This window comes from Merops nubicus, unplaced genomic scaffold, assembly GCF_000691845.1.
Source record: "Merops nubicus isolate BGI_N331 unplaced genomic scaffold, ASM69184v1 scaffold5932, whole genome shotgun sequence".
Classification (NCBI taxonomy): domain Eukaryota; kingdom Metazoa; phylum Chordata; class Aves; order Coraciiformes; family Meropidae; genus Merops; species Merops nubicus.
This window is the reverse complement of record NW_008594151.1, coordinates 27724-53636: the sequence shown is the minus strand read 5'-3', so window position 1 is coordinate 53636 and position 25913 is coordinate 27724. Positions and strand designations below refer to the sequence as shown.

General features: G+C 40.8%; 1 protein-coding gene across 1 annotated transcript in view; it reads right to left on the bottom strand.

Annotated features, from left to right (window-relative positions):
* LOC103768509 (rap guanine nucleotide exchange factor 5-like) overlaps nucleotides 1-25913 on the bottom strand; it is a gene marked incomplete at its 3' end in the record, with an annotated part of 35080 nt that overhangs the window by 8561 nt on the left and 606 nt on the right. Inside the window, exons 2-5 of the mRNA XM_008935650.1 lie at nucleotides 25763-25869; nucleotides 24633-24754; nucleotides 23292-23460; nucleotides 18528-18594 (exon numbers count right to left, since the gene is read on the bottom strand). Coding sequence (XP_008933898.1) covers nucleotides 18528-18594; nucleotides 23292-23460; nucleotides 24633-24754; nucleotides 25763-25869 — 465 coding nt within the window. The remainder of the gene's footprint in view (nucleotides 1-18527; nucleotides 18595-23291; nucleotides 23461-24632; nucleotides 24755-25762; nucleotides 25870-25913) is intronic.

Below are 25913 nucleotides of genomic sequence, written 5' to 3'. Positions count from 1 at the left end.
ACCCTACAACAGCTCACAGACACCCCTTGAATTTCCCCAGGTACTGCCCTCATGGGCTTTTGGTGCATGTAATGCAACTTCTATCATTAAATATAAGAATTCAAGGATAATTTTCCACTTACTGTCAGTTGGCCATTTATTTTTTAATACAAGAGCTTGACATTGCAAATTCAAATATAGGAAAAGTGAATGGAAGGTACGGGTAGGATGGGAAAGCATTTCCCAGGCGAGTGTTGGGTCTGGGACAGTTCCCAAAAACTGTAACTTGTACATATAAAAAAGTTGTGAGCTTTGATGCTGGGCCAAACCCTTCTTTCTCCACCAGCATAAACTCAGCTTTGCTCCCTGATACAAATACCATGGCATGTCTTAAAAGCAGCTGCTTTGTTTTTACCCTGATTTTAAAGTATCTATTTAATGCTATGTTTGGGTTCAGGCTTGAAATCAAAAGGCAGGAAAAAAAATGCAAACAAACGTAAAGTGACCAATTCCCTTTTCTACTTGCAGCATTTCTCCTCTTTTGGAGGAAAGGTCACCAGGAATGAAAGGAAAAGATGTTAAATGAGCAGCAGTTTGCTAATGTACAGTTCAAATGTGTCTATTTGCAAATTACCCCAGGGAATTGAGGATGTTGATTTTATGGTCGCTTAAGGATCACAAAGGCCATCATCTGATCTGAGTTCTGTGTCCCCACGGATCAGAGCTGAGATTTTGCTAGCAGATTCTTCTATAAACCAACTTTGGAACAGAGAACATGGGGGACAGTTGTCCTTCAGTAATCCTATTTCAGCTCATTAAATTGGAAAAAAAAAAAAACAAACAAAACAAAACCCAAAACAGGCATAAGAAACAAAAGTAAATAATTTTGTACTGGCTACCTCAGCAGCATGAGCCATCACACGGTGGTGTGAAGGGAAAGGGAACATAACCATCGCTCACATTGGAAGTGAACCCAACCTTTGTGTCACCATTACCAACCAACAGTGCTCCTCTGCTTTTACCGCCATGCTCCAAAGTTTAAGGTAGATTCAAGACATTGGAAGGAATTTGCCTTCCTCAGCGGCACAGAGCACCACAGGCATGTCAGAGGGCTCACCTTAGCTAGACAGTGAGGGTCACAACAGCCACCTGCCACACTATGGACCTTCTCCTGCCTACAGAAGAATCCTACCAAGGTTGACAGGGTTACTCACAGAGCTGTGCCTCTGCAATACACTGCCCCCAAACTTAAAGGTAAATTAATTATGTTCAACGAGTAAGATATTAAAAAGTCACATAATACAACACACATTGTTTAATTTTAAAACTTTGTCTTATTCAACATAGCAGAATCTTTTACTCAGCTGAAAGTGGAGAGGACAGTTAAAAAAAAAAAAAAAATCCACACATAAACTGGCCCCTGGAACCTACAGTGTTGCAATCTTCCCAGAGGCTTTGCTTCATTGTGCTTTCTTCCTTTCCTATAAATGAAGTTTCTTCTTTCTACCCCTTCTGGCTGCAAAGATAACCTTCGCAACACAAACCAAGGCACTAAGTCATTCTGCTGCTGCAGCCAGCCAGACTGGAACAATAACACCAGGAGAGGTGTGAACTTCCTCCCTTTGGCTTAATAGGGTGTTAACTTTGAAAGATAATTATTTAAATGCTTAAGAAAGGACTGCCATCACAGTTAACCATTTTGCTGCTGAACAGCTGTCAGGGACACCTCCTGACAACTGGCTTTGGGTGGCATCCACATGGCTGTTCCAGGCCAGAAAGCCAGCTGTCCCACACCTCCTGTAACTACTATCCCCTCTCTGTACTCCGGTTTGCGGATTGACAAAGGACTACTTTTAACCTGGCTCTGAATTGTGACTTGGTTGAGAACAGAGGCCCCAGGCAGCATATAGGGCAGGGGACACGGCAACCCTCAAGCCAGCCTTGCTGCCAGACCTCTTCTGCCATGCCTCTCCAGCTTCAGCCCTTGAGCTTGCTGTTAAGTCCAGCTGCAGGACCAGGGCTGCCTGCCTTTTGGGGTGGGGAGCCCATACACACCTCCCTTGGCAGACATGCAGTTTACCTCTGCACTGGCCAAGGCTGCTCCCAAGATGGAACTTGGTTAGCACCTTGCAAACCTTCAGGCATCGCCTTGGGAGCAGCCCAAGCATGTGGGATCCCAGCTGCACAACCAATGCCAGGCTCACCTGCACAGCCTGGGCATGAGCTGCATGTGGATCTCACTGTCCCCACAGCTGCTCCAGAGCCAGCTCTGCTCGGTATATGAAGCTTGGTCACCCCTTCAGCAACGTCCTTCATGTCTTCAGTGATGCTTCTTCCTTCCAAATGAGGATGTTCATTTATTATTTAGTATTGTTCTTTAACCTGCTAACATCCTAGAACATCAAACCACTCTGCCCTTTGTAAGATTTCAATCTTTTCACTACTACGTGATCAAAATTCGTATATACATCTCTTTTTTTCCCAGCCAGAAAGAAAAAGGCACCTATGTGCCCTCTACAGATAGGAGACAAACACCACCTTGGAAGTGGTAAACAGCCTTCTTCTGAACAGAATAACTTTGTTTATTTGACAAGCCAACAGATTTTCACTGTCTCATCCCTGCTGGATGGCTACAGTCTGTTTTTCTGTCCCTGTCAAACCACTGCTGTTGAAAAGACCTCAGGAATCTGCAAGAATATTCCCTGGGGAAGGCTCCAGTGCTCTGAACTGCTAGCAGCCTCCACCAGCTGATTTATCGTCAGCTGCTGGGAATCTCACAACTTCTCGCATTCTTCTTATAGACCAAATTTTTTGAGAGGCATGTTTCTTTTCTGCTTTTTTTTTTCCAAAAGGAAGTTGCTAGCATGAAGCTTTTCAGAAACAAAGAGAAAAAAGAAAAAAAGGCTTTTTTTTTTTTTTAAATCACATCATTCTAAACTAATTTTGTGATTTTTGAGAACTTTATTCTTCTTTTGAACAATGGAGTTTGTGGTATCCCTTGCTATTCTTTGTGGAGGATATACAGCAAGCTCTAGAGAGGCTGGTTACTATGGCAGCTCTGAGCTGTTTGACAGTGTTATAATGTTTGCTGATGCTTATTAATTTATCAGAGTGGAAAAAAAATTGAATAGCTCATACTGATACCACTAGGGAAACTAAAAGCCAGCTTCTCTAGGTTATGTAAGGCACTAGAACTGAGCAGGGGAAAGGAAGATGAGCAGCAACTAAATGCTTTACAAACCTCAGATTTGAGGACCATTTTAAGACAGACCAGGTCCTTCTGTATACACTCTTGTATTTTCTAAGTCCTGTTTCTGAAGTAGAGAGGGAAAAAACAACCAAAAAAAATCTGCACATAGGAGACAGCAATAATCCCAGGAACAAAACTCTCCAACTGAGAATTGATTCTTTATTTACCATGACATTTCTTTTACCAGAAATTACTGAAAAGCAAAAGCTTTTTAAGCTCACCCTTAACATGTTTCCTTTTCTTACCAATACAAAAAATTGTCTTTGAGCTTTCTCATTCCTTCCCACTATTTCTGCATATATATATATGCAAATTATTGTACAGATTTCCTTTCACTACGTATCTCTGAAACATTTGGCAGGCCCCTAGGGGGGGTGTTGCCCAGACAGCTGTGCAATCAGCTGAGTAAATCTGCTAATTAAAGAAACAAAGAAAGTACAAAAATTATTAAAAGCAGACTCCTGCTCACAGCTTTGTTCAGCACCTCTGCATCTAAAAAAAAGCACAGCAAGCATAGGGCAGAATAAAGGTGCTTGTAAATTGGGGAATGAACTATTGCACAAGTGACAGTGATGCCCTTTTCTCTCAAACACTAATTTAGGATTCATGATATTTACGCTTTGTAGTTTAAATCAATTTAATATAAATTTCTCCAACGTTTTATTCTTTTTTAAATGACAAGAGCGTGAAATGTAATGTTAATTTCATAACTGATTTCTGTATGTAAAAAATGGCCATTAACTTCTGCTTGACCTTAGGTGTAGAACGAATATTGAATTTTCTCAGAGGGTACTCATTATGCTGGTCTAGTTGCCATGCAGAAAAATAAGTTCCCAAGGGTCCTAGTGCTACGAGCCATTTCTCAGGTCTCAAAAAGGAAACAAGACTCCCAAAAATGATGCAAGAGCATTTCCTCTCATTGCAGAGTTTATCAAAAGGAACAGATAGCAGCAAGGGTAGGAATTTTCAATCTAAACAGAGCAAAGGCAGTGTGGTAAGAAAGGAGGCTAACACGTAGATTTTGTCTTGCTGATCCACACACCATCAAGCCATCATTCCTTTCCACTGCATTGGAACAACCACAGGAAGGACAAACATCAATTTAAATGAGACTTGGGCCCACCTATGTTACGTTAAAGATGTAAATTTAAATTGTAGATTTAAAAATGAGAGTACCGAGTAAAGCCTCCGATATTTCCCAACTCAGTCAGATTATGTCCAGGAGACTTCGTTGCTATTCTTTTCACATTATTGTACAACTGATTTTGTTAGGAAGTTCTGTTTATTTTATTTATCAGAACTGAAGCCTTTAATCTGGATTTGGAGGCCCGTATTTCCTCCAAGGCAGTGGTCTGTTAGAGCATAATCTGTAAAACACTTCTGGCTAATCAAGGGAGGCATTTTTTAATAGATAACCAACTACTGTTGATTCATGTGGCCAGGGAAGGCTTGGTTTTCAATGCCTGGCACTTTGTGATACATACAAAGGAAAAGCCACATTTTACACCCACTTTGTGAACATACAAACTCAATTTTTTATCAAGGAGGAAAAAAGGGGAAAGTTAGTTGCAAACTGTACGATAGGAACAGACAAAAGCAATGTCCTTTGTAGTAATGGCAGCTCAAGGAAAACCATTTGATGGATGAATGCAGAAAGCTTTAAATTTTACCCATTGCTTTTAGACATCCACTCTCATATACAAGATATTTAAAATTTACAAAAAATCAGGTGGCAGAGTATGTATCTATAGCAGTGTTGCCTGAAATGAGATGTTGGAAGAGTGGAGAAGAGCCCATTACATGATCAGCAGGCACAAGAGAATACCTGCTGGGAACTGATCAGACAAGGAGGTACAGGCAGTTATTGTGCAGGCTGGTGCAAAGCAAAACACTGCTCCCTACTCCATGGAAACATCCTCCAAGCACGGCCAGGAAAGGAGCAGGAAACAGATCCTGAATAAATAAATACTGCGAACTTTATGTAAATGCCTCTCCCAAAGCACTCTTTTTTTGCAGAACTGCTGTCTTTCTAACCTTAAGGTGCAGTCCTTTTTTGTGTATGTGCAAAGTATCAGTCACCTCCACAACCATTCCATGTTGCTCCTTTCTTCCATGCAACTGCCTTATAGATCACATAAAAAGAACTACGCCTGAAGTTCTGCAATGACTTCAAAAACCAGGCCATAAGCTGCCAACATTCCTCTCAGCATCATTCTCACCAGAGAGCTCTGAGGAGGTCTTCTCCTTCTTTTCCAAGGCTCAGAGTCCATTCAGTAACATCTGTTGAATACACAATGGCTGTGTAGTCCATTCACTGATGCTGTCCAGGGCACTTCCCATCCTCAGCATTACCCAGGGTGGGCACAAAACAGGTGGTCACCCATTCAGCCACAGCATAGCAGAGCTCTGTGTGTGTCACACGGTGTGCCTCACCAGCCAGCACAATGCGCACCACTCCCCAGGGCTAGAAGGGGTCTGATCCTATCCTTTGGAAGTGCTGCTGGTTTCTTCAGATGCCTGATCTCAGGAGTAATGAAAGAATCCCATGAGATGCAACAAGCCTAGGGGTGGGCATTCCTTGCTTTAAGGGCATGCCTTGTTTAAGGCATGCCTCGTTTTTAAGGCATAAAATGATTTAAAAGGATCACTTAAAGAAGCCAACATGATTGCCTCCCTTATTTCAAGGCATGAAATCCTTCACAATGTAACTTTTAAAATATTCCTAGTTATGTTTTCAGGTGCAACTTTTATTTTGAACCACATTTCAATGGGCAGAGGAAAAGTAAAGTTACTGAGACCAACCAGAAGCATGACACACCCGCACCTTTATTTTGAGTGACTATTTCTCCAGGATGAATGCTATTAGTAACAATTGAAGAACTCTTATTCCACACACTTTGCAAAGTTCAACCCTCGCTTTAAGGAAGTGGATGCTTGGAGGAACTGAAAGTTGTAATGAAATAATGTCTTATTTAAGTCAGGTAAATAAACCCACTGACAAACAACATAACGGGACATGGAAAAGCTGTGAAGACCCCACTGATATTAACCTCTTCCCACCATTCAAACTTCCTCAGGGAAGTTCTTCCCGCAAGGGAAAATGCACACCCCTCTGGCACATGACTACCACTTTGTTCTCTAAACAGGCACAATTTTTTCATCCCTTTTTATGGCCTTTTTCAATGGCATAAAATAAGTGACAATAAACTGTGCACACTTTACACCAGAGATATTGTATATCTGCCTGTTTACAAAACCTGTAAATTCAAAGAGTACTTAATATGCTTGAGATTTAAACACAATACTGAACTGCTCCATTCTTGAATGACCTTTGATCATGTATTTGTAACCTCCTTTTTCCAGTATGCATACAAATCTAATTCAAATTCGTAATGATTTCCATTGTCTGTATAACAACTTGTTTTGAAAGTAAATAAAACTGATGACGTAACACAGGACATTCCTATAGCACCAAATGACAAAGTTTTTGCTAATTATTGTGGAGTAAAGTTCCCAAGAAGTCTCACAACAATCTTTGCTACTTGGGGAAAAGGGCTGAATTATAAAGATGCAGTTTCCTGACTTAACTAAGCTGATAAAACAGATCAATGCTGCCCAAACAGGCTTACTGGCCTCCTTCCCACATCCCTCCACTTCCTCCCCCTGATAAGAAGCTGCCACTCTACTTTGTGCCAGCTCCAGCACATGCCGCTGCAATACTGCATGCTGCTCAAACATGTGGCACAGATGATCAGATTTAATGGAATAGATTTGGTATGATGAATTACTAGCAATTTAGCTTGGAAATGAGACAACTCATAAGTGTATGACAGAGATGCACAAAGTCCTGAACAGTATGACAATGATCTGGGAATGGATTATTCACCACTTTCTATCAGCAAAGAGCTATTTCACAACAGAGTGAGAGTTTTGGGGAATGTGTTTAAAAGCAAGAAAAAAAATACACTTTCACATACCACATACATGAATTGTGGGACTCACTGCCACAAGAGATGATGAAGGTCAGGAGTATAAACAGGCTCAAAAAGCAATTAGATAAATTAATAGAGAAAAGGTCCACCAAAGGGACCTAACACAACACTGTGGGTATAGCAAGATCCCTCTAGCACAGACTGGTACACATGAGTACACAGCATCAGAAGAACAGGCTGGAACAGGTTGCCAGGGCAGCTGTAGATGTTCCAACACTGGATGTGTTCAAGACTATGTTGGATGGGACCCTGAACAACCTGGTCTGGTGGGAGGTGTCCCTGCCCATGGCAGGGGGCTTGGAACTAGATGATCTTTAAGGTCCCTTCCACCCCAAACCATTCTATGATTCCATGAAGGACTGTTTGTACTTGCTCTGTTTTTCTACGTTAAATGTCCCCTGCTTATCACCCTGTAGGATCTGAGCTGGATGGACTTTTAACCTGACCCAGGCTGGCTGTTCTCATGTGTTTAACCGGGCTGACATTGCCTGGAGTGTGTTCGAGTGAGTCATGCAGTCAGCTCTAACAGCAGCACTCTAGAGGTGGTGCAGTGGCTGGGAAAAGGAATAGCTGCTCACAGCTTGCTTTTTATTCGTCTCGGCAAAGCTCAAGCCCTACCAACTGCTTCATGTTTAATTGTCCGCCCTAAAATAAAAATACTAAGCAAATCACATAGGCAGTTAAGTCCTGATAGAAGCAACAAAAAAGAAAAGCAAAGGGTCATCATAGGGTGGAGGAAACCCAGACGATCTCAAATATAAAGGTAATACATTGTAAAAGTCATATTATTATAAATAAAATGCAGAATACCCATTAAAGAAAAAAATTAATAGAGCTTGTCAACTTAGGAATGGCATGATTAAAAACTGACTATATTGGAGAAACCTGAATACGATTCTTATGAGAGAAAAAAATCACACACAAGTGCTAGGGCTTTCATGGCCACCTTGGCCTTCATGGTGGGAGGGAGAAGCACCCACGGCCCTGCCACTGTTCCTGCAGTGCCTGGGGAGAAGCTGCAATAACCCTTCCTACTTCACTGATACTAGGTCAGCTATCATCTTCATTAGCCCCAGTATTCAGAAGCACAAGGACCACAGCCATGCTCTTACTAATGTCTCTTTTCAGCAAAGTTATAGATATTCCTACAGATATAAAGAGGTATGCTGCGTGATGCCATGGGGTGCAGCTAGCTTCATGCACAGCAATGCAAGGTGTCTTGCTTGTGGATGGGATTAACACCAGTTCAGAGCATCTACCTGTCAGATTTGATCAGTTCACATGCACCTATGTGTACGTGTTCAGATGTAGCTACACCACCAGCTAAAGCCTCCAGCCTTAGGCTATTTGCTTCTTTTTATCCTTGTTTTAGCTATCATCTCTAACACATAAGAAACATGTCACAAAGCCATGACAAGCAATTGAGATAAATGCCAACCCTTGTAAACCTTTAGAGGAGAGGCTGCATTTCTGTTACGTTTCAGCACATTTGTGGGAGCCATTAGAGGCCAGCAAGGTATAAATAAACACAACAATTCTAATGCCAAGTGCCTACAATTATAACCAAAGTTCTCTTCTGCTCCAGTCAATTGCTTCCCCAAGACCCTTCACCAAACCAAGGAAGACAGAATTTAATCTCTTTATTTCTAAAGTTAGGCAAGAGCAATTTTAATGTGTTTTTACATGCCACAGAGAAGTGCAGAGGCCAATTTCTCCTCTTAGGTCACCTTTATCATGAGAGCTTTATTCTAATGAAATACAGATGTCCTCTCTAGTCAGCAGTTTTACTGAGGTCCACCAAAGCTTCAGGATTATAGACATGAATTTTAACTTTTTTTTAGTTTTATTTGAAAAGAAGCTAAAAGTGCCGAGTTCCTTCTGCATGAGGGCTCTCAAGTACCTCTCTATCAGCTTATGCCTTGCTCTCAGTGATATACTTGTGCTTCAGTGGTACACATCTGAAACATGAAAATGGAGGGGTTTTCCACAGCACAGAAGTTTTTCATTTTCCATGTTCTGCATTTTTCCTTCAGCCATTTGTCAGTTTTATGCGTTCCTCCTATTCTTCCACCCCACAATAAAAACAGAAGAATACCTCTTGGGGAAACACATTCTCTTCCACACCCTACTGACTTTATCACCTGGTAGCTGACATTCTCCATCAAGTCAGATCCTGTACTAGCAAGAATTTGATGCTCGGCCCTACCCCACAGCAAACTCAGGTCTCTGCCTTGGTCTTCAAAGCATTTTGTCAGTATCTACAGTGTCTAAATCTCTGAAAGAGACATTCTGGTCCAAGAACTGAAATAGTTGTAATTATGACTTCTCGTATATATGTACTAGGTAGCAAACCCAAGCTTCATTTCAACATAAATTAACTGTTTCACCCGGGTAACCAAAGGCAATGTTTCCCTGCCTCCAGGCATAGCAAACCTACCTCGTTGGACCCCCTTCACCTCTTGCAGAGGGAGCTGTGGTGTTTGTATGCTTCTACAGCACTTTGCATGCAATGTAACCCCCTGATTACAACAACAGTTCTAGACAAGTAATAGGACAGCTTTAGTCAGCCAGTTTTTCTCGTATAATTAAATCACTCTGAAGTGCCCCTCTAAGGGCAGAGGTATATCTAGAAATTAAAGTCATTCAGGGACAAGTTACACAGTCTTTGCATTAAGCAAAAATAGTCTTTTCTTTTGTTTCTCTCTTACTAGTAGTGCTGACTAGCTATCTAGAGGAAATATTTTGAACCACTGTAATTTAAAAGCCACCAAACCATCAAAACCAATGCAGGAACTTCTGCATAATAGCTCTGGGTTTTAGGCTGCCAATCTCTAGGAAAGCTTTTGGTTAATGAACCAATTACCCACTGCAGGCAGGTTCCACCCCCCAGGTTAGGACCATGCCTGTCACCTGAGCTCCCAACTCACAAATCCCAGGGTGAGTGAGCCAGGAACCCACACTGTTCACACCACCCAAGGCAGCTGGCCCAATAGCCATGCTCCACTCTTTTCATGCCAAAATAAACTCTTTGTCAGATCATTGTTGGTTCATTTCCTGAAATTATATTGAGTCTTGGAGAGGGTTAGAAGAGCAATATCTTCAAAAGATACTGTGGCTTTCAGCTCCAAAAGCACTTCCTCTGAAATACGCTTCACCAGGCACAGCACACAGTAGCTTGATTGCTAACAGTAACTGCTACACTGTGAATTTAACCATCAGCAATAAAATAAAAAAGCATAATCAACCACCCTAATTTACTATGCTCCTACTGTAGTAAGGGCATTAACTTAAATTAGACCTTACAGTTATGCCTGATCATGTAGCCATTTTTTACAGCCATCCAAGATGAGGCATAAAGAAATGCAAATTTCAACAAGCATCCACCAGTTAAACCGCCTAAAGAGCTATCTTTTGTTCACATCTAAACTGATATTTTAAGTGTTTGCATTAATGTATTAGGAAAGGCTGGTCAGCACTTCAAAGCTCCATAGGGAGCTGTGTTTATTTAAGGCTGTGATTTTTCACTAAAATATTTCTACCTGCTCAATGTGGGTTGCAATTACACCAATATAAAGAAGACTCCAAGAGCTATCCTCCTTTCCCACTTTCATCTCCTGCAGCTCATTCCTAATCCAAACCCCATTCCATTTTCTACTGAAACAATCATTTATGCAGCTATTCACTACAGGGGAAATAAGAGGCTAATTCAGGTTATAAACAACTCCTTGGGGGAACGGAGTTTTTATTTTGTACTAGTAGCAGTAGTAATATCTGCTGACACAACTGCCAAAAAGCAGGAAAAGAGAGTAAGTGAGTTGTCCGTGCTGAAGTTTGGCTGAGATTCACGTATATAACTGACACTGACTTTCTTAGAACAGGATAAGCACTAGGTAAAAAGGTGCACCACACCATATTCTTAGCCTATTTTACAGCAAAACAAAAGGCTACCTTGAGCCTTTCCTTGAAATAGCCTGGTTTTCTCTTCACTGAACCAGAGCAGAAGCATCTTCATGTTCAGCCATGGGACTGGGATGATACCAGCTAAGGGCAAGCAGGTGAGGGGTCTTAACATTGGAAACTCCTACAGCAGTTTCAGAAGTAAAGCTATTACACAGAAGCCATCTAGGTCTGAATTCAGTTAGACTTGTGCTTACTTTCTGCAGATTCCCACAGATGATTGTGGATATAACCTGTGGGTACTTTCATTTCCACAGAAAAATGCACCAAACTGTGTCTAGAATATTTTTGTAGTACTTACATTTTCACAAGGAAATATTTGCAGATTTGCCAGCCACGTCTTCTGGGTGCCTCCAGTTTAAGATCTCACGTTGTGTGTACTGGGTGTGTTATGTGTTAGTAACTTTTGTGCCATACTATTTGTAAGCCACAGATAGACAGATACAGCTATTACAATGCAATATTATTAACAGGTCAGAGAATAGCTCAAAAAGTGCAAGACTCACAATATCAATTTCTAACAAAATCACCAAAGATCACAAGAAATTCTCATTGAAAACACTCCCAAACGTCTCAATGGCTTTGGGAACACAGCAATAATTTAAGGGCACTCTGCCTCTGTTTTACTCTACAAATACAGTCATGTCTCAACCTCCCCATATCCAGTTTGCCCTTGCTGCAGATTAACGGCACTAGACATAAGACACCAGAGGGTTAACCCTGGGTAGAGTTAGGTCTAGACAAGTAGGTTTTTTTAGTCCCCATGCAGTGCTTGGAAAACCCAGCTCCCCTGGTTCCACCCCAGCTCAGTAATGACGATACCTCCTGAAAGTGGCTGTGCTGTGCTACCAAACCCTGATGGAGCTGAGATGAACACGTATTTCAGTGCCTTTGCACTGTTTCACCAGCATTTGCTGTAAATGCTTATACTGCCAGAGACTTTCAGTTATCTTTCACACAAGAAAAGTTGGAAAATTATCAACATATTTGTCTTAAATGTAAGTCAAATAAAAACATAAGCTTCTTTTATAAAGTGCAAGCACAGGGAAAATAGTGATTTTGGTCAGAAAGAGTCCCAAGTTCATATTCAGCTGTAACACTCTGATTTTATCAGCTAGGTCATTAGATGTGATGAGCTAGGGGAAGTGAAGCTTGACAGTAATTGTATTGTGCTATATACACAGGCTCTCCAATGAGAGAGGAATGAGGTAGCTAGCTTCCCCATGTTAATAAGACAGCAATAACAATTCAAATAATTCAATTAAAAAAAAAAAAAAAAAAACAACAACAATAAAGGGAGCAGCATTACAAAACCCCCTCTAATATCCACTCTGACTCACCTGACTTCCTTGCTTTCAAGGCAATGACAGCAGCCAGCTCTCTCTGTACCTAACACATCAGGAAAGGAAAGGAAAGGATGATTACAGTTGCTAGCACAATCAAACAAAACAAAATGCAACACTGGTAAGATATTGGCTATCAATCCTTTGGAGCAGCCAGCTGCACATGGAATTATGCAGGTACTTGGTTTTGAAACTACAATCACTTTTCTTAGCAAACCTACTTCCTTTTCAGCTGAGAATTCTGTGACAACTCTTGCATTTTGGGTTTACTTTAATTTTGTGTAAATACTGCACATTCCTTAGAGAGCGGGCAAATAGGTAGCCCGCCCTGTTATTTGCACAGCATCTCTCTTTCACAAGCACACACTCAAAGCTTCTTCCTTTCCTTGTTAAATGTTTGGTTTGCCTCTGCTTAGGACACTATAATGCTGAATTTATTGTGCGACTCCAGAATAAGTGAGTTGTCCGTGCTGAAGTTTGGCTGAGATTCACGTATATAACTGACACTGACTTTTTGGAGCAAGCAGCCTCTCCTAATAGCATGGCCAAGCATTTAAGGACCAAAATTTGGCTTGAGATAAACATGCAGAAGTAAGAGCTATCTTATTTCCAGATTTACAGGCTATCTCATTAGCCTGTGATGAAAGACCCCTGCTAGCCAGCAACCTTCCTCAGCCTCTTGTTTCTGCATTCTTTGTATTTTCCCTATAATCTTTACATGACTAGCTACTGTCCCTTTAGCGAGCTCAGCTCTACACCCACTTCTCCCCAGAGGTTGGTTCCTTTATCAGTAAAATTCTGTATTATACATGATTTTAATATTTGATATTCCCTCACTGCCATTGTCTGTTCTATTGCAGCTACTTCAGCTGCCCTGAATTTGACCTACAGCACCCCAAACCCTCTCTCCTGCACACACACCCTTCCTTCTATTCCTCTGCTCCATCCATACCCTCAGACTCTTCAGTACACCTCCCAGCTTTTTCCAGTTTCCATCATTTTCCCAAAACAGACTGTCTTAACTATTAAAATATGGGGCAACTATTTTTCCAGGGATTCCTTCCTCTGCACAAAGTCTCCTGCAGGGCAGACCAGACAGCTTGCTTAGCAGACCTATGCAATGCTCAAAGCTATTATTCTTCAGTGGGAGTTTTGACATCTAGTTTCTGAGAGCATGTGAAATTCATTCACAAGATGTGGTATAATCAGCATAAGGCAAAAAGCCCGTGAAAGATTCCCAAAGTAATAAAATCACTAACAACTGTCAATGTTCCACCCACTTAACAATTCTGAAGAAAAGTCTGAAAATGGGAAACAAAAATAGTTAATGGTATATTTGCCTGAGCAGAAAGACAGACAAAATCACCCAGGGCTTATCAGTACAGTGGTAACTCCAGAGAGATCAGAGATCCATCAGAGATCCATCAGATACTGAGCAACCACTCAGCAGCACGCTCGACCTGTGGCAGAAGGCAGTCACACCAGAGTCTACATCCTTCCTTTGCTTGCATCCTTCCTTCCCTTGTGGCAAAGGACCAGGGAGGTTTTTTTTGCTGTCCTTGCAAGGTACAAGGATCTTTTCTACTCCCTGACACTGCTCCATGGAGTGACAGTTTTCTGCCACTCCAAGCAGGCAAATAGGAAGGTAGTGGTACAGTTTTCTTAAATGTTGTCCTGCTTCCAGCGCAACTGTGCAAGCTAGCAGTATTACCTTCCCTTCCTTCCTTCCTGTACGCTCATTCCCATGTCGGGAGAACTGTTAATCATGGTTAATGTAAGCTTAAACTGCAAGTAAAATGGGAAAGAACAGTTCTGTGGAAAAACATCTTGTGTCCTTGCTTGCTTGCAGCAAATAATATGCACTAATAATAATATATACAAGCTATCCAGAGTTAGAGTGGGATCTTCAATAACAGCACAAGTTGTTTCTGAGTAACACCACCAAGACATTTTATGGCTAAACTGCTCAAACCATCTCCTTTCATTAAACTCAGCAGGATGTGCTAATGTCAATGCCCCAGTCTTGTCCATTCTCACAGGCTACTGACAGTGAAGAAGCAGTGCACTGATGTATCATCTTTATTTTTTAGCTTTTAATAAACACATTACCTCAAGATTAGCCTTAGGAGACACTACAGTCTGCAACAGCTGTAAACATACCAATTAACCCAATCAAACAATTGAAAAATGCAAATCTCTGTGAGTGTAAAGAAAAACCTATCTTCTCGGAAAAAAAAAAAAAAAAAGGCAGCACCACGGCATCCTATGGTTATCCCTGCAGCATTACTTTTGCTTATAAGGTGTCACTTTTCAGGTTTGAAAGATGGTGCTAACATCACAGGCAATAAAAAGGCTGGGTTTCTGTATTTTGTCCATGTTACCCAAAAGTCGTTTGCTGTGTGCCAGGAATGCATCTGGCATCTTATTTAATCTCAGCAAAACCCTCCAGTTAAAGCAGGAGGAAAAAAAATCTGTTCCTCTTGTCTTAATATTAAGCAAACATTCCCTCATTCAAGGTTTTCATCCTGATGGTCTGAGCTCCCTCTCATAGGACTCACTCAAATCACAAAGAATTGGTACCACTGAGCAACCTTCTGGATGTGCCTGGTGTCCCCCGATTGCATAATCTATAGGCTTTTGTCTATTTATAGTGTAAATGCACTTGACATCTCTGCTGGACATGCAATTCCTATGCATCATTACACCGATGGAAATCCATGTACAACATTCATTCCTCACTGCACACACGCTGCACATTATCATACTTCTTCCTAATAGGATTTCAGTTACTGCCTGTGTGACAAAATCGATAGTTGCACATCACGTTGAAGATAATAATATGGACTCAAAGTAAAATACACGTTCAAACAAGAGCTATCCCTACCATATTGAGGTATTAAATTTTAAAAAAATGGTTTACACATATAGCTCGTCGCTACAAAGCTAACACTACCTAAATAGTATCCCATTTTAAGTAACAATGCAGATGACAAAAGTGATTCAGTTTAAAGGCCAGCTCATCACACAGTATTTACAGAAACATTATGAAAGTCTGAAGAACGTTTTGAACATGCTGTTGGAATGTTAGCACACCTTAACCAGTTTTCCTTTTGCAATACAAAAGAGCAAGAGTGTGCATACAGAGCGGTACCCATGTATACTTCTGCTTGATTAAATACAAATGGCATATTTATATGGTGAATCTTCTCATCTTCAAAGGACAGAGGTAGAGATTTTTCAAAAGCAAATGACAACTACCGCTCTCGTATCCATTAATCTAGTCATTTTATCATAGAAGGCATAGTTGTGCATCAAGTAGACAGTGCATTGCACCTTCACTGTTTTTCTCTCCTCTCTTTTCTGCCTAAAGTAGTCTTTTGTGAAACAGTATTCTAGATGTCAGTGTGCCAAACAGGACTTCAGATCTAGAGACAAAGCTTAAATGAAATCCTGCAGTGAGAAACTCTAAACAGCAGGGTTTGGAAGAAGAGTCTAGTTCACATTTTTGCATCTCAACTCACGATGGACTCTAAATAAAATTGCATTGGATGAAATGCATTAAAATACCAGAAAACTGTATTTCCCAGATATGCTGCATTAACATCCTGATAGTCTCTTCTGTCCCATCAGAAGGTAAGGTGAGAGCTTTGCAGTGGAAACACCTAGAGCCATCCCACTGTGCCCTGGTTTTAGCAGACAAGACATTGAATATGAAGCTGCTCTTTGGGACATGACATGGGATGCATGACAGCTCTAGAATGCTGCTTTAAACCCAGGAGTAATCAATGCATTTTCTTAAAAATTCATGACCAAAGAGATTATCCAATGCAAACGTATTTCAAATGGCACTTTGCACTGCTTGCATGTCAGCCGCCTTTACAATTTAAGTTTGATGGTGTTGTCAGTGCCTCATTGTAATGGAGCATGCGATATGAGCATATAACTTGATAGACTCCATTCAGTCATCTCAACTGAATCTTCTTCTTCTGTTGTAGCATAAAGTGTAAAGAAAAAGTGAGACCCTTGAGAAGTTTCTTATCTTTTCTATCTGATTCTGATCATAGAAGAGGTGTATTCTATACACTATGCACAAATTAAGATGATAAAGAAACCTCTGCAGTTTTTTCCCCTGCTGCCTTTCTGCCTTGGCATTGTTCACCACAGCTATTATCTTCTACAATCATAGAATCATAGAATGGTTTGGGTTGGAAGGGACCTAAAAGATCTTCTAGTTCCAACCCCCCCACCATGGACAGGGACACTTCCTAACAGACCAGGCTGTGCAAAGCCCCATCCAACCTGGTCTTGAACACCTCCAGGGATGGAGCACCCACAACATTCTTGGACAACCTCTCCCAGTGTCTCACCACCCTCATAGAGAAGAATTTCTTCCTAATTTCTAATCTAAATCTATCCTCTTCCAGTTAAAACCATTATCCTTCATCCTGTCACTACAAGCCCTCATAAAAAGTCCCTCCCCACCTTTCTAGTAGGCCCCCTTCAGATACTGGAAGGCTGCAATAAGGTCTACCTGGAGCCTTCTCTTCTCCAGGGTGAACAACCCCAACTCTCTAAATCTGTGGTCATATGAGAGGTGTTCCAGCCCTCTGATCATCTTCACGGTCCTCCTCTGGAGCCACTCCAACATGTCCATGTCCTTCTTGTGCTGGGAACTCCAGAGCTGGACACAGCACTCCAGGTGGGGTCACATGAGTGTTGAGCAGAGGGGGAGGATCACCTCCCTTGACCTGCTGGCCACACTTTTTTTGAAGCAGCCCAGGATACAGCTGGCTTTCTGGGCTGCATTCACACACTGTTTTTTCATGCTGAGCTTTTCTTAAGCCAGCACACCCAAGTCTTTCTCCTCAGGACTGGTCTCAACCCATACTCCACCCAGCCTGTACTTGTGCTTGGGATTGCCCTTACTCAGGTGCAGGACCTTACACTTACTCCACCATAAAAGGCCACCAAATTCACCAAGGCACAATTTGCCCTTGCTGAAGTCATGCTGGTTGCCACCAAATGCCTCCTCATTTTCCATGTGCCTTAGCAGAGCCTTCAGGAAAATCTGCTCCTTGCCAGGCACAGAGGTGAGACTGGCTGGCCTGGAGTTGTCCATGTCTTTTTTTTTTTTTTCCTGTTTCAGACTGGGGTTTATTTTTCCCCTTTTTCAGTCAGGGGGGACTTCACCAGACCGCCGTGACTTTTCAGATATGATGGAAAGCAGCTTGGCAACTTCATCTGCCAGTTCCCTCAGGACCCACAGATGCCTCTTGTCAGGTCATGTAGACTTGTATACCTTCAGAAGTCAGTGGGGACTTCACCAGACCGCCGTGACTTTTCAGATATGATGGAAAGCAGCTTTGCAACTTCATCTGCCAGTTCCCTCAGGACCCACAGATGCCTCTTGTCAGGTCATGTAGACTTGTATACCTTCAGAGCTGTCTGTTACCTGGCTTAAGAAGTTATCCTCAATGCATTCCAGGAGCATCTTACAACAAGATGCACCAAATTCTAGCACAGACAAGATAAGCTATTATTTATTACGATGGAGTTTACTGAGACTAAACGTGGTTGGGAAGCCAGATACCCAGGCTTCCCTGATGGGTCTCCTCAGAAGTCTATGATAATCTCTGTCAGGGCTGCCGAGGCCCTTTCTCTCCCTTTGTCCCTCACCCCATCATTCACACCGATGTCCACTTCCCCAAGAGAATCTGTGTTTAAGCTGCCTCACAAAAAAATCACCATGATTCTACAAGTTGGTGTCTCCTGGGCCATGAATAGAATGGGTTACAAGAAAGCAGGTGGCAATAGTCATTGCTCAGACTGATTTTCATAGCTTTGGAAGTGCACACTAAGACCTCAGTAAAGCTTCCTCTGTTCAGTGACAAAGTAGGTTGCATTACAAACATCTGCTCACTAAGACTAAATCTTTAATTTGAAAGGATCCAAAACATGTCAATATTTCAAAAATGATCAGTACAAACTTTGATGCAGTGACCTTACCGCAGAAGTGAGTCGAGCAAGAATTTCAGCATTGGTTTCTGCTGTGTCTTCTATCTTTTGATCAGGCCTTAAAAAATAAAAATAAAATTTTATTATTTCTTTCATTTTATTTCAACACCTTTTGATTGCTGGAAAGCAAGGAACTGTGTAGCCACAGGCACTAATGCAAAATGGCTTTTGAGAGTCCCCATCAAAATGATGACTGCAACATGACAATAATTAATTGTGTCAATAACAATGGAGTACACCCTTTGTCCCTTGCTGTCAAGAGTTCTTTTGATTTGACAAATGTAGAAGAGTGACAGAATTTTTCAGCTATGAAAGTATCATAAAGAATTGTAGAACGCAGGACCCTCTTGGCTGAGAGCTGCTTATCAGAATGCATATTCTGCTCTGCTAAAAACATACTCCATCAACAGAGCAAAGACTTCTCCATCTGCCTACCACCCAGATTTCCTTAGGTGTGGAGCAACTCCTACGGAATACAAGCTCACATAGATAAAAGCAGACAACATCAAAATCATTATGTGACTCATGAAGTTTGATATTTTGTAAAAAAGTTAAAATGAAAAGAATACATGTAGGAAGCCAGAAATTACCAAACTAAAGCAATAGCTGAGAATGCTATTAGCTTGTCTTAAGACAGAGAGACTTCATGTGTCTTTGGAAAAATGGGGCAGCACAGGAAGAACCATTCTAGAAACTGTCACAAAACTCTGGCCCACGTGGAAAATGCCACACAAACACTGCTGTGAACAGCACAGGATAGGACTGTGTTTTTCTTTTGAACAGTCTAATTCCCCTCACTAAAACATCTGTGAGCCTTTTGGAAGGTTTACTGACAACCAGAAGAAGATACTGATATGATAGAGTTACCACTATGGGAAGGAGAAAAAAAAAAAAGACCTTGAGATCTTTACTTTTCATGGTATTCAAGAAGTAAAATAACTGATCTCCTTAGATGCCTATGTTTCTCTACACGTCTGATCTCTCAGAACCAGGCTAGGACCCGATTCCTCTAAATTGTAGGCAAAACAGCAGCTCAGTAGACAGCCACAGATGCAAACTATGAACTCAGAAGAACATACAGCATAGCTATTTACATCTTGGGCCTTTATCACTTCAACTTCTATTTAAAAATACTCCCAGTATTCATCTGTGTATGAGCATCAAATACTTCTGAAACCATTAATATAATAAAAATTATGTTCAGCTCTTCAGAATCAGACAGGAAGCATATATTTTGATACCCAAGCTAATGGAAAAAATTAAGACAGAATGGATACTGAGGAACAGAATGAGGACAGATATCACTCTATTATTTTTCAAAAGGGGCCATCTAAGCCCCAGTAGGGCTGGTACCAAGAGGAGCTACAAAGCCCAGGCAAACACGCTTAATGCTTATACAGCTCAGTGGCCCATGGTCTCAGTACTGTGTTAAGCACAGCAAGATGCAGGGACACTTGTCCTAGATCTGCATCCAGGCAAGTCAGATCCAGCACAATTATTACTGCACACCACATGAAAGCAACTACAGACCTTCCTGTCCTGCTGACAGAGGAAACAATATGGATACACCCATGGGCCTGGACCTCACCTGTCCAATGTAAAGCCACTACATATGTCTTTATGCTGCCTTTACAGTCCACCTATAATGCCAATATTAGACCCCAAAGCTGTCTGCATTCAGCAAAAGCTTTCCAGGAACTCCAAAAGGCAGTAAGGAAATGAATATCCCATCCTGGATATTTGCATTAAAAGCATTACTGTTAAGAACAGTTACTTATCTGAAATTAATAAAATGTAAATTATTTCAGGACAGAAGATATAGAACACAGTGTAATGCTTCTGAAAAGAAAATAGCAAGCAATATGAGATAAAGAAAAAAAATCCCCTGTTAATTTCCTTCAAATAATTAATTTTAAAAATATGGGATATGTTCTAGGATACCCAGTGCATTCTTGAAATCTTCGAGTCTACCAGTAGTTCTGGGAATTAGGTGTTATAAACACTCACATTTACAAAGAAGGAAATAGAAGCACACAAAGATTTAATACCTGATACAAAGCCATTGCAGTCACTGGAAAAGAATTCAGGAGACATTGGGTGAGAGCCTGAGTGATTGCTCATGGCTGTAAGGAAGTCCATGGCACAGCTTTCAGTACAGATCTTTTGTTCCCAAGCTAATGCAATATTAACTTCTTTTCTATTCAAGAATAATTGGCTGTGATTAACATAGGGTGTTTAATGACCTCAAGAGGGCTCTGCATCAGTCCCTTCCCATCTGACAACATTCACAGGGGTTCAGTCTTGTGGAATACACAAAACATGAGCCTTCAGTTCAGTGTGAGCTGCTAAAAATCTGCTATGTCCTGTCTTGTTTTCCATGGTAGATTCCCACCAATGTTATGTTTAATGTAGGAAATTTGCCAAGGTCAAAAGACAACAGGGAGCATTTATTCAGGAACCGTAAGCATGTCTCAGGTTTCAGAATGCTATTTTCAACTGTAGAACTTCCTACTGTATTATTTGCTCATACTGACCACAAACGAATACAAACCCACCAAAAATCTCTACAGTAAATCAATACCGGATCACATTTATTTAATAGGGTTTCCAGAAGAGCAACAGTTTGCAAAATTTCTAATTTCTATTTTCTAATGGTATGCAAAATGGCTTATATATTTGAGAAAAGACAAGCACTCACTGCAAGGAAGTTTTCAGAATTGCCCCCTTTCTTCATGAAAAAAGAGTATATGGGTTTATTTAACCTGGTTAGATAACTTTTACAAATATCTCACAACATCACTCCTTTTGAGAATTCCTTTTAGTAGTTTATTATTTGCATCAAACATGGAGAATTTTGAACCTAGAAAAGCCTCCTTCCCCTTTAACATCACACTCCCTCAAGAGTATACCACAATTTAAAATTCAATACCTTCAACATGTATTTTTTTTTAAAAAAAGCACCCTCACAATCTGACAGATAAAGTATCCAGAAAATCATTCTTCAGTGACAATATTCCCAAAAGGAATCCAACTTCAACTAAAATTTGAATAATACGAGCTGGAAGGTGCTAGAAATGTACATTAATGAATAACTGTCCAATTTGTGTGACAGGGATCATCCTCCACTAGAAATGACAGTTGCACTGGAATGATAAACTCCAAAGCAGCTTTTAAAATAGTGGTAGTCTCCAGCCAAGGTCAGCATGCAGGATACATTTTTAATTCAAACCTAAAAAGTCTTCAATCCATTTTCCTACCCAATGTCTTTCACATTACACAACAATACAACCTATCTGTTCTGTCTTTTTGATTCGAAGCCTTTGTATAAGTAGTCATGAACCATGAAAAGTGGCCTGATTTGCAGTGATAATGAGGAAAATCCCAATTCCTGCTTCAATAAAGATGAAATTGCCTGATATTTAAGGGACAGACAAACTCCTTAGTAAGGCTGGAAGACAAGAATTTCTATTTGCAAAACTATTCAAAGGTTTCTTCCCATATAAGCCATCTGCTTAGAAGATCTCATTCAGTCCCCTGCTCTAGACAATTTGGGGTCCTTGTCAGTCGGCTACACTCTCTCAAGCTGACGAAATAAATGCATTTGCAACGAAATCTCCACTCCAGAACTGCCAGCTTCTGGTTAGTGAGGGCAGTCAGCAACAAGGGAGGGAATCAAGCTTCTGCCCTGAGCCATGCAGAAGTATTATTGGGATTATTTTTTTTCTATCAGCTCAACATGTCCGAATTTAAGAAGCTGGGCTTGAGACAGCTTATGGGGTCTTGGGGCTTTGTGCGCCTTTAAAATATTTCCATTGGACGTTTATTTGAGAGAATGTGGTTTTTAAAACTAATATGTAGAGAAGGAAAGCACTTATAGGAGAAAGTTTTGTCTTTGACATCAAAGAGAACAAATCCTAATACTGGCAGAGTAATAGTTCTCTACAGTGCAAGATCAGGTTTGAGGACTCATTGTGCTAGGGACAAGGAAAGAATTTAACCTGACTCGTCTATCCAGGCCAGCCCCTGCAGATTTGCTAAAGCATGAAGGGTCATGAGGCTCCAGACCTCTCACTGACACATTTTTCCTATATTTTGGCCTCACACTGTGGCACAAATAACTATGGTTTCCTTCTAGCTGCTTTAAATACACATTTAGAGCACAGCTGTATCAACACAGAGGGTATGATAACATCCAGTAGACAGGTGAAAGAGGACAGGAAACAAAACTCTTAAAAGGCATATTGTGAAGACAGGATAATAATGTGAGACTCCAGAGCTCTGGCAAACACGCAGTAGCAAGCTACAATCAGATGACCCAAGCTACCACATTTCTACCCATCCTCTCTCTCTACCCATCTGATGGCTGATCCTGACACAGCATGAGGGCATCCAATCTGGAGTCAGTTAGCTCCACAGCACATCTGCTACCAAAGTCATGCCAAACTTCCAAATGTAAGAGGAGACTAAAGAATAATAAAGCCATTTGCCCAGGTAATAGAGCAAGCTAGAGTCAGCAGGCCAGTGCTTAACAACCACAATACACCAAAAACACCAAGTCAAGTGCCTTCATCTATCTACTTACACTGACTTTCTCAGATGAAAAGCCCACCTCTACAAAGCTTGTCAACACTGCAAAGAAAGCTGGATCATTTGCATGGTGGTTTGGGGGTAAACAGTGTCATTATAAACGGTGTCATTATAAGCCACCCACTTACAAAGCAGCAAAGCTGCAAACAGCTGTATAGGCCCACTTACAGATTACACATGTCAATCCTGGGAGGGGACAATGGCAGTAGTTGAAGTAGGAGCTTTACTCCATTCTTCCATCCTTCCTCTTTCTCAAATTCACAGAAAAGGTAGGTACATTCATCCGCTGAGAACTGGTAGAAAGCATGAGTGTCTTGAAAATAGAGTTGTCTGTCCACTGTTAGAAAAAAAAATAATATTAGATAGCCTTTAAACCTTTACCATGTCAACTCTCTGTGTGCCCCCCATTCTGTATTGTGCTTGACTTCAGTGCCAAGTTGCACCACCACACAACAGGGCAAAAGGATTGCAAACTCAGTATAGAAGCAGTTCTGCCCTCCCATATTAACTCAGTGCATCCAAAGAGGGCAACCCCAAAACCTCAATTTGAAGATCTCCAGGCTCACACAGTTTTGGAATCAGTTCAGAAGCAGGGGATAAAAACCTTCCACTGAGGCTCCATTTCTGAGCCTTGATTTCCACTGACTTCTAATCTGTTCTCACTAATGGCCAGGCAGCAGTAAACAAAGTTCAATAATGGGGATGCAGCATTATCCCAGCCTCTCCTCAAATATGAGTCATTCAGCCCTCCTTCAGGCTGCATGAACAGACACACTGCCAGTGTAGTTGGAGCAAAAGAAAACCTTTACGTATACTGTCAGCACACATAAGCAGAAATCTTCCATAACACTTGACCTTTTTTCAAGGAGGAAAGCTAAATGTCTAGCACAGACCCCAGGGTGGGGTATTCTCTGAGTTGAGATACCTAAGTAGACCCAGCTACAAAGTAATGTACATCAGATTTCCAGAGACAGGTTATCAATGTAATTATCACTAAACACTTTAGCTGGGCCAAACACCTAGATTTGGTGTGGAAGGTAGGGACAGCTGGGTAGAACCTGGCATCACCACCATCTGAAGGAGCTGAATCCTCTCTCAATACAAAAATCTAAAATTATAAAAAGCAGAGAAAAGAAGGGAAAAACACTTATAGCTAGAGAAGTCATCTGGCAAGTACCTACCGTACTAAAAAGCTGCTGTTGTGTGAAAAACCTGAAAGAGCTCGAGGGAAGGCTGGAAAAGACACACATTCTTGTCTGCAGCTTATATTTGCAAAAGCAAAAGGAAGGAAATTGCCTAAGAAAAGATATTCATCTTTGGTATTTATGAAATGAAAGGTCACAGAGGTGAGTTTACTATCTGGAGAGAGAGTGAAATAAACAATTGTCAAGGAAAATTGATAATTTTTTTTTTCTTTCCCTTCTTCCTCTTCCATCAAAAAACTAAGTCTTACGCTATGCAGAAGAAACTGATTGCCTCCCTCACGCTAGAAGTACTATCAAGACTGACCTGATAATATTATGCCCATATCCAGGAGGAGCTGCCACACTCCAGCTGCTGTAGATCTGCACTTAACAAAAGGGCACTGCTCCAAAAGCCAGTCTACCAGTTCTGATCCAACACAGCTTCTCCTGAAGAAAACCAAAACATCACTTCTTAAACTGCAGTAATGATCAAATGCTCTTTTATAATAAAGACCTGGGTTTTGAAGTTATTAGAAGTGAATCCTTTTGCTCAGCAGGGCAAACCCTAAATTACTAATTTTTGTAATCTTATTCATTTCAAGGGAAGAAATTACTCTGGCAAGTCTCAGGGGAAGCCCTTAGTTACAACAAGGGAACTCGTGTTAGATGAATAAGTTCCCTTACCTACCTAATTCATGTGGCACACTTTACAATATTGCGTTTTCATCAATTTGTGCTGCATACAGGCAGTCAACCAAAGAAGTAAAAAAGCTAAATAAAATCCAGCTTTTAGCCTCAGCATCTTATTTCCCTTCTGAGCATAGGCGTAAGTAATTCAGCTCTACAATATGTGTAAGACCTTGAGCGCTGCTCTAAGATGTACTTTTTCTTTCACATTATTGGTAAATTTACCTTTTAACATCATGAAAATAAAAAAGGTTGTGGCTTTTTCTTCTATATAGATATAAATAAATGGTGCTATAACAGAAACTTGCTCATTTGGCATAATTGAAAATAGGAGGAAGCATTTATGCAGTAATGCAACACTAATGGAAAATCACTTAATCACAGAAATATTTCATTAATTACATGCAAAAATCACCGTGTGACTAAATCTTAAGAATCCGATTAAACTCTTTTATAACTCCAGACCAGGGCTGAATTTAATACTCTTCTTTTTCTACAAAATAACAAACACAACTGTATATGAAACCATAAGCAATTAAATTAATGGACATACAACGAGGCCACTGCTGCTTTCTGACAAATTACAAAGTAACATAAGAAAAGATATTAAAACTCATGTGATTTAAAAGAATTTTTTAAAAAATATTTTCAATTCTTGGTAATCCACACAATATGTCACTCTCAGAATTTACTCTTTTGTCAAATCAGGGCACAGACAGATGCAAAAAAACCACAGCTAGATGATTAAAATGAGTGATCTTGGATTACCTGCAAACCCCAGTAAGGTACACCCTGTCTTTAATCAGGTCAGACGCTCGTAGAGTAAAAATATTCCTGAGAGCTCTCCCAGCACAGGAAGAACTTTCTCCATAAATCTGAATGGAAAGAGAAATTGAAAACTGTGACAAACAGGGATTTA